The sequence below is a fragment of the Perna viridis genome, chromosome 1 (assembly GCF_037379345.1).
Source record: "Perna viridis isolate PV_CMFRI_1.1 ecotype Kerala chromosome 1, ASM3737934v1, whole genome shotgun sequence".
NCBI lineage: Eukaryota > Metazoa > Mollusca > Bivalvia > Mytilida > Mytilidae > Perna > Perna viridis.
This window is the reverse complement of record NC_142445.1, coordinates 18,287,993-18,297,217: the sequence shown is the minus strand read 5'-3', so window position 1 is coordinate 18,297,217 and position 9,225 is coordinate 18,287,993. Positions and strand designations below refer to the sequence as shown.

Sequence of the window (9,225 nt, the reverse complement as noted above, 5' to 3'; positions counted from 1 at the left end):
TATATATATATATGCATGGTGTTTATCCGTATCTACCTATCACAGCAGGATGCTGATCAGAACATTAGATATGTATCTAAAGACATTATCATGTCCCAGCTAATTGGATCCCTTCATGCTTATCAGTCAAGTGTTAATCTTTATTTACTTTGATGATTTTAAGGATGATTCAGTTGATGTCAAATCAATTACCATGTGTAACTATATAGCTATAATTCATATTTTTGAACCCCAACCGCATATACTCCAACTAAATTCCTGCCCTTTTCATATACTACTGATCATAAATAGTAGACCGATGTGGGCCGCACCTCTGTACCTACCCATTGTATTTAAGTTACCCCCCCCCCCCCGGTGGTGTACCTATTTCTGTTCATCTGTTCAAGATTAAAAAAAAACGATGGGATATTGTATTTTTGAGAAACAGATAGCTAAAATATTTACTTTCACGTGAATGGGATTTGTATCTATTTGGACTAGTTATGTCATTTTATACCGGAAGCTTCAAGAATTGATAAGGGTTTCTCATTAAGAAACATTAGGAATACATATTTTGTGTTTAAATTAAAATTAGTCTTGCTTTATGTTTCGTGATACCATTAGGTAGCTGTGACATTGGGCTACACGATGTTTATACATTCTATACATGTATTTGTTGATTAATTACGTTTCGTAGGATGTAAAAGTTTGAAGAAGAAAGTAGTTTTTGGTCATTTTTTTTTCGAGGCAAATCGATTCGTTAATGGGAGATATAGGGTGCCAGAAATTTGAGTTGATGAGTGGAGGTGCACGGATAATTATCTTAGGCCATGTATTATGTTCTTATTTACTAGTACATCTGTCCTCGTGGTGGAGATATAACTACACCATATTGCTTGACATTTTCATATAATATCAACAAGGAAAGGAAAACTTTTTGCTTCGGATTCCTGAAGAACTGGACAATCTAGGCTACCAGATGTTTTTATTCAATATTTTATTACTGCTCTCCATAAACCTGACTTTATTAGCACATGCACTTATAAGTTCACGAATTTTTAACCAGACTACAACTGGTTGGATGAGAAAACAAACTTTCTTCATTTACATAATAACGAGAACTTATGCCCTATAGTGTCGTTTATTTATTTGTTTTTATTTACATTTCAAGTATACAATACACATTTCAACCTTTTCTTTGCCTTCTGCTTAACAAGCAGAGTTATCTATACGGTACATTATTTCAAAAACTTATTGAATGATTTTGTTTTTGTTGTGACGAAGGCAGTTTTCTTGTTAACTACAGTTCTCGGAGATGCAACTGGACTTGCTTGTATCCTGCTTTTCGGTTTGTCTTTCGGTAAAATACTGTATCTATTGTCAGTCAACTTTAGTGGTGTTGTTTGATTAGGTTTAAGTGATGGAAGGATATTTCTTTCATCAGATTGTCGTGACGTCATATGTCTGCTAGATGGGTGAAGTCTTGCGTCCAGGACGCTCATCATACTAGACCACTTCCTATTTAAATTATCATTCATTTCATCGAGTTTCACTTTCAACTCTATACGCTCTTGCTTTGCCTCGGCCAAATCCTCTTTCAGGGCTTTCATCTGAGTGTTTAACGTATATATCTGAGTCGTCTTTTCGGTCAACTCTTCTCGTAATTCCTCACATTCCCTTCTTAAACTTTCTATTTCTTCGTCCTTCTTTAAAATTTCATTCTCTATCTTCTCGTGTTCTTCGTTTTTTGTGTTTATTTCGTGTTCAAGTTTGTGAAGTCGTTCGTTTACTTTCTGACCGTTGTAACCTAACGAAAGTCTTGATTTAAGTTTTTCATTCTGCTTTTTGAAATTCTGGACTTGTAAATCTAAATCTGTAAGTTTTTTCTGTTTTGTATCAAGTTCTTGTCTTACACGTTTTTGCTGTTCCCGTAAATGGTCATTCTCATTCTCCAGATTTGCGAGTTGTTTTTGGAGTTTCTCCATGTTTCCATATCCCATTTCCTTTCGTGACACCCTTGCGCCATCTTTCTGGATCAAAAAGGGAAACAAAATACTAAGAATTATATAATGCCTTGCGAAGACTATATGTAAATATTTGAATAACCCTGTATGTGAAGTTGTCAAAAAAAGTATTTCAATTTTAATTTTCTTTTAAATACAGGTATTTCAAATATATGTACAATTTGTGTACAAACATGTACAAAATGTATATGGTAATAAAGTATAACAGATCGACCAGAAAACGGATAAGTTTACCTGATCATGTGTCAGTGTAACTGTCCCATCTTTTGAAAAAATTTTCTTGTCTGAAATAAATTATAGATCAATAAATATTGGTACATCGACGCATTTTTATTTTCATAATGTTTTTTTTTTCTTATTATAATTATTAATTTCGTGTACTGAAAAACTAATGATTTTATGTTACGATTTACGTTTTGAGTAAGTGATTTTTGACATCATTCAATGAATTTTTGCCCAGCTGTGACGAAGTACTACATAGTACCCCATCGAGTTCACGGTTGTATGTCAATGTTATTTTAAGTGGGATTTACAAAATTCGGATTTAAGCGGAGCCAAGTTTTTTTTCAGGGTTTTTGTCCAAGTAATTCGAATAAAAGAGAAATGCTCAGTTTAAGAAAGTGCATTTTTTAATAATTACAAAATGTATGTGTGTACTTACCATGATTTATTACTGTAGTTTTGAGTTTTTCAGTGATGTGACTGTTTCCAGATGCTTCCAGGGCTAAGATGAATTTGTTCAAAGCCTCTTTCTTAATAACAATTTCCAGGATTTCATGAATTTGCATTCGGGGGTTCTTATTTGCCAAAATTCTAGATCTATCCTCAAGTCTAAGGATATCGTCTTCAATAAGTTTGTCCATAACTCCATCGATGTCCGTAATATTATCCTTGATGAAAGAAAGATTTCTCGTTAAAGATTTAGTTTCGTCTTCCTCCATGTCGAAAATGTTGAAAGGCACTGTTTTTGCTGTCTGTATTATCGTTCTCTTAGATAGTCATGACTTGTTTCTAATTTTAGCACTAAAAAGTATATATCTATTTCATCTAACTCGTCATATCTATTGTTTTAATAATCTTTATTTTGTAAGTGTATACTATTATTCAAACGGTCAGTCAATAAGAACAATGACAGAAAAAAACTAGGTCATTGAAGGACAGCCAAGGGCATTCCCCACTAATCTTATATTTATAAAATTATAAAATTTATAAAATGGGCTTGAAAAAGTGAGCTTGGTAATTTAATTACGTCAAAAACTTGACACGGTAATAAAGCAATGTTTTACTTTTTACTGCGAAGTTTCCCTTTCTTTTAAAATACGTAAGCATTTAGTAAAGACACAAATGACCATGCGAATGTTGATTATCGTTCCCTTGACAACCATCAAAACTTTCATATTTGCCACTGTCTACTTGAAGACACTACATTGAATAATATTTTTGCAATTAAACTGATGAAAAGACCAAGCGTACTATAAGACTAATCAGAAATTATGTGTTATATTTCAATAAAGCAATTTTAATAAAAAAAAAAAACAAACAAACAAACAAACAAAACAAAACAAAACAAAAAAACGGAGAGCGTTTCAAGTTTCGAACCAAATCATGTATTTTCAGGAGAAACGAAAATAAGCCACGTGCTTAGCTTTGAAAACAAATATATTCACTGGCTAAAAAATGTCAACTGATAATCCGTGCTTTTCTAGCCGTCAATGAGGAGTGTATTTGTTATCATGGTTAGATGCAGAATAAACAATGGCGTCCAGACACCTCGGATTTCAATAAGAGATCTATACATGTTTAGACGTTTGATCGAAAGAAAACCACACTTTTTTATTGACGGTTTAAAGTATTACTGTTTGTGTCAGTATAGAAAAATAGAGATCTATTTGATTTGCAAACATTTCATGAAAAAGTTTTAGAAAAATGTTGAATTAGAGGAGTGACTCCTTGTCGAAAACACCTCTGAATTTTCTACAACTTTCAAATATCCTTTATTAGAGGTTGTCCATAGATAAAATGTCTCACGCTATTTTACGTCAAAAATAAAATCATTAGACTTCTATTCGAATAATTCAATTTAGAGGCTGTCCATATAAAATCAGGCAAATCCTATGATCCAATTTTCCCAACTGAACTTTTTGTTTCAATATATGATACAAAATGTACGTTTGTCAAATAGTACAAAGATTTTAAGTAATTGACAATGGATATGGCTCGGAAAATGATGAAGTTCCCCAACTTGCACAAAATGATGAGTTCTCTTCCCTTATTAATAATTTTCAATACTGTTCTCTTTAATCGATACAGTTAATCAAAAACCAACATTTAACTTTATGTGATATGAAATATTCATGTGCCACTCATTGCCTGGTTTTTCTATGGCAACCCTCTTAATTCTTATTTTTGCATGATTCTTAGGTGGACAGCTACTTAACCATATTTTCCGATTGTATATTTTGTGGGACATACTTCGAATACCGTATAAGGGCACCGTTCATTTCACCTCACGAAATAAGCGTTGAGTACTAGAGGTACATGCAACTGTACAGTCTTCTTGGTTATGCAGTATGTCACCGAAATCAGTTCAAAGAAAACTCATATGTACAATAAATAGCTGCTCATTGCATTTATAATGTAATAAGAATCAGTTAATTGCATTAAAATGGTGAAGCCTGATGTTAATATAAGACACAACTTAGAAGTTTACAGCCATTGTGCTGTCAGTTTCATAGTCGACCTGGGTTTTTCTGTTTTAGATGAAAAAATGGATTGGGGAGATATGAATTGTTGTGGTCGTGAATATTTGTTCCGTTGGCTTGATGTGTTGCAAGACAAATCCTTTTGTTTGCTCGTGTTCGTGTCACTATTTCTTGGTGTTTTAGTGCCAACAAAGGGTGAAGTTGAGTTATTCACACTTAGACCTTTATCTTTGATCTGAGTTCGCATTCGAGGAGTTGTTCGAACAAACGTACCAGCAGATTGCCTGGCTGTACGGAATGTTTTGCCGCCACCGTTAGTTATAACATACATCATGTTTTGTATTTTTTCTTCAAAGTTGCTGTTGATCTTGTCCACCTTTAATTTTAATTCTTTCCTTTCTGACCGAGCACTTAGATGTTCTTCTTTCAGGTTCTGCATTTCTTCACTAAGCATTGATATCTGGTCGCTTTTTTCGTCTACCTCGCTCTTCAATTTCTCTAAGAGTGTGTGTAAAATTTCTACTTCGTCGGTCTTTTGGGCAAGTTCTTTTCTGACCTCTTCGTTTCTTTCATGTTTGTCCTTTACTTGCTTTTCGAGGCCGTCAATCGCCAATTGAATAGTGTCACTTTTTCTTAGAACGGACAATCGTTGACTTAGTTCTACATTTTGTTTCTGGTAATTACAAGATTCTCGATTTAAGTCGAGCAATTTCTGTTGTTTATCATTTAATTCTTCTCGTATCTTTGCCTGCTGCTCTTTCAACTGGATATTTTCTATTTGAAAATTTTCTAATTGGTTCTGTAGAATGTACGTTTTCTGTTCGATTTCTTCGTCAGAGTCAGGACATGTGAATTCCTATGTATAAAGCGTATTAATACATAAATGCGGTCTTATAAGGGGGGTTGAATTAGAATAATTTATTCGACCGTATATTATTATCGTGCAATCAACAGTAATCTTGTATGACAATATTTACAAAATGTTTGTTTTGACTGAAAAAGGGCTATCTTTTAAAATTAGTTTTTCAATGTTTTTCTCTACCTTTCGTTCCACATATATCGGGGTTAGATAAAACATTTGAATAGGCGATAAATACTTTGCATTTAACACCAGATAAACCATGATATCTTTTCTCGTTTATTTATTTTTTTTTAATATTAGAAAGTCTTTATCCAATTACGCATTGCCAGTTATTCGGAGAAAAAAATACCTGTTCGCTTAATTTTGTCTCATCCCGTTCTTTCTCTGAAAATGAAAATGAACATTAAAATGCTTAGTAAGAAAAAAAACATACATACACACACATACTGATTAGCAAGAAACTCCCGGTCCTTGTACAATGCACTTGGAAGTTAAGGGTTAAAATGTACTTATCATTATGCAGGAAACAAATATGTTCGAGAAATTTACTGTTAGCTAGATTCATTCGAAGAAAAAAACTTTCCACAATCCAATTCTCGATAAATGTGGTTCCATCACCTGGTAGAGAAGTATAACGTTTATTCAAAGGCCTGGGGCTTATGAGCTAGTGGGTTTTTCGATTCACAATTATAATTTTGTCCCGATTAAAAAAACTTACCATGGCGTAGCTCAGTTGTTTCTAATCTCGTCACTACTCTTTCATTCCCAGTGCTTCGCAATGCATTAACGAATCTTTGATACGCTTGCTTCTTCAACACTATATCTAAAACAGAGTGCACTGGGTCGTCTTCTGTCAAAATAATACCCCTCTCATTCATTCCAAGAATCTCTTCCTCAATTAAAATATCTATTACACTGTCAATATCAACTATTGTCTTCTTTATGAATGATAAGTTTCGAATTATCCTTTTTGAGTCATCCATGACATTAGATTGAAGTTTTTTTTCCTCCAATATGAGTTTACCTGCTATAGTTCAAAAGTCTATATACGAGAACTGCTAATTACTGTATAACTAGAGAATTTAGTGCAATTTTATAAAAAAAAAAGATAGAAACCGTTTTAACCACAACTATATTTGTAGTATTCGTCAATCATTTCAATTAAAGTCCCAATTTTTCTTCTTCAATGGTCATGATTTTGAACAATAAAGGGCTGACGAGACTAAATCATAGGTTAAATGTATCGTATTATTTTGACCCGTTAATAAATATCAAGGTGAAGGCCAGTAATAGTGTGTTGAAGCATAGCTGTATACTCCTGTGGTTGAAGCAAATGCTTGCGTTCTTGAGGGCTGTCTATTTTTCAGTGTATTTTTCAAATATCAATTTGATATATATAACCCAATGACTGCCTAGTCACATTGCTCATAATGATTTAAAAAAAAAGAATAACTTTACTTTTAATGGGGACCATTATTTACAAACAAATGGCAGAGATATGGGTACCAAAACGGCTCCATCCCATGCTAACATTTTCATGGGAAAGTTTGAAAAAGAACTTCTTGAATCTCCGATTGAAAGCCTTTGTCCTGGTATAGATTTATTGATGGCGTGAACATGAAGTGGACCCATGACGAAGAAGAGCTGAACAACTTCATCACCCGGGCAAACAACCAACACTCGTCTATCAAGTTCACTCACGAAACATCTACCACAACCATCTCATTCCTGGATACCGCCTGTACATCATCAGAGGGTAAGCTGTCTACAGACCTATACTCAAAACCAACTGACACCCAACAATTCCTTATGAGCTGTCATCCACCGCACTTGACTAAAAGTATACCATTTAGCCAAACTCTTGGGCTTAGGCGCATTTGTTTCAACGATAAATCTTTAAAAAAGCGTTTGGATCAACTACCGTAAAAACAATTTAAGAAGAGAGTATAAGAACAGCACCACCAAAGAAGGTTTCCGAAAAATTCATAACATGCCAAGGAGTAGCCTGTTACCGTATAAGGCAAGAAAAAAATACAAAACAACTCTTTGTGTCCTTACATACCACCCTTAGCTAAAACAGCCACACTACCATTCGTGAGCACTGGACTTCTGTCGAGAAAAATTCCACACTATTCAAGATCTTTCCAGAGCCACAAATGATTGCTTTCAGACAGCCAGACAGTTTGCGTAATCTGTTAGTACAGGCAGAAATATCTATGCCTAGCACAAACTGTAGGTGCAAGTTGATCCCGTGGTGACAAAAGGTGTAAATGCTGCAAACAGATGCACCAATCGTCGGCATTTACTAGCACGGTCACGGGGAAACGTTACAAAATATTTTGAATCGTACACTGCAAGAGTGTAAATGTAATTTTGATTTATTTACTTCGTTGTCCCGTCTGTGACCTCTAATTTGTTGGCAAATCCAAACAACCTTTTCACAAACGTTTAAATGTACACAGGAGCGACCTTACAAAAAACCCTTACTTCCAATAAGTCAACATTTCATGTTACAGAACTGCGACCTCGAGGATTTCAACAAAATGCAAATCCTAATCGTGGAATAGAATACGATCTGGAGCGATCCACAGAGGTTGACGCGGGAAGGGTCTTGTATGAAAGAACACTGTGCATTACATCCACATTAAGTTTTTCATGCTTGCATAGTCTATTTTCTTTACTGTGTTTGCTTATATTTCTAGTTAATTTTTGTACAAAGTTCAAGATCATCTCAAATTTGGTTTTCTAAGTTATACTTTCGATAATAATTTGTATACGTCACTTGATGATACAGCGAGTTGGGTTTTATTTAACACCCTACACACCCACTCTAACAATGCTAGAGGTTGTCTGGCAAGCTATTTTCTGACTTGGTGCCATCCTAACGTTGGGGTATGCAGGAACGGAATTCCAACCTCTTAGGTTGTAGGAGTACCTACACACCCAGTTTATGCTCAGCATTGAAGACGGTCATAAGTCTAATGAACATTTAGCTCGTATATATTCTCTTATAACATACCATTCTTCACATTGACTACGTTACTATTGATTTAAAGGATCCATTACATGAGTGCTAGTACGATTCCACTTATTGCATACCCTTTTATTGAATTTCAAGTTATTCTAATTGAAAGCAGAATTTGAAGTTCAGAAGCACCAAAGCACTTAAGTACCGAAATTACAGGATTAAGTACTACAAACTGCTCAGCTTCTGATGGACATCTAGGTTCCAGACCCATGTCAAATGATTTGTCATCAATTAAATTCAATCCTTATTTCAGCCCTGATAATAACTTGCACACAAAATCATTCCTTACCTTATCCCTTTTTGTAATTTTTTTTTCACAGGGGTGAAGCTTCATACGACCCAAGTAGTTAAACCTGAACATTTAGGGTAACTATGTACACTAAATTGGACATTAAATTCAAGCCTGACGATTTTTATTAGACATTATGTAAGATTCTGACACAGAAAAATTTTTCCATGACAAAATTTTCAAAATTTAAATACGGAGAAAGCCTTAATGTATCAAAGAATGCATAGAATTCATTTTTTTGTTGAAATATAGTCAAGTGAAGTTTTTGGACCCATCTGATAAACAAGACTTGTCCAGGTTTTTCTTTTTTTTCTTCATGATATTTTGAATGATAAGGAAAG

The 9,225-nt window shown here is 34.2% G+C and overlaps 2 protein-coding genes across 2 annotated transcripts; both read right to left on the bottom strand.

The window, feature by feature from the left end:
* Positions 1–970: 970 nt before the first annotated feature.
* Positions 971–3,012, bottom strand: LOC148627574 (uncharacterized). The gene is made up of 3 exons (XM_088575010.1): positions 2,665–3,012; positions 2,238–2,287; positions 971–2,009 (listed from the first exon to the last, which is right to left on the bottom strand). Exons 1-3 carry the CDS (start codon positions 2,942–2,944, stop codon positions 1,218–1,220), a joined length of 1,122 nt encoding a protein of 373 aa, XP_088431136.1. The 5' UTR covers positions 2,945–3,012; the 3' UTR covers positions 971–1,217.
* Positions 3,013–3,169: 157 nt separating this feature from the next.
* LOC148627573 (uncharacterized) lies at positions 3,170–6,628 on the bottom strand. The gene is made up of 3 exons (XM_088564673.1): positions 6,286–6,628; positions 5,917–5,951; positions 3,170–5,561 (listed from the first exon to the last, which is right to left on the bottom strand). Exons 1-3 carry the CDS (start codon positions 6,548–6,550, stop codon positions 4,710–4,712), a joined length of 1,152 nt encoding a protein of 383 aa, XP_088420799.1. The 5' UTR covers positions 6,551–6,628; the 3' UTR covers positions 3,170–4,709.
* Between the last annotated feature and the right edge of the window lie 2,597 nt (positions 6,629–9,225).

What these genes read in the sequence shown, in the direction of transcription:
- LOC148627574 (XM_088575010.1), bottom strand. Translation starts at nt 2,944, where the DNA reads ATGGAGGAAGACGAAACTAAATCTTTAACGAGAAATCTTTCTTTCATC. An exon ending in AACTACAGTAATAAATCATG is followed by an intron (nt 2,288 to 2,664) that starts GTAAGTACACAC and finishes AATTTATTTCAG; the next exon opens with ACAAGAAAATTTTTTCAAAA. An exon ending in TTACACTGACACATGATCAG is followed by an intron (nt 2,010 to 2,237) that starts GTAAACTTATCC and finishes TTTTTGATCCAG; the next exon opens with AAAGATGGCGCAAGGGTGTC.
- LOC148627573 (XM_088564673.1), bottom strand. Translation starts at nt 6,550, where the DNA reads ATGGATGACTCAAAAAGGATAATTCGAAACTTATCATTCATAAAGAAG. An exon ending in AACAACTGAGCTACGCCATG is followed by an intron (nt 5,952 to 6,285) that starts GTAAGTTTTTTT and finishes TTTCATTTTCAG; the next exon opens with AGAAAGAACGGGATGAGACA. An exon ending in AGACAAAATTAAGCGAACAG is followed by an intron (nt 5,562 to 5,916) that starts GTATTTTTTTCT and finishes CTTTATACATAG; the next exon opens with GAATTCACATGTCCTGACTC.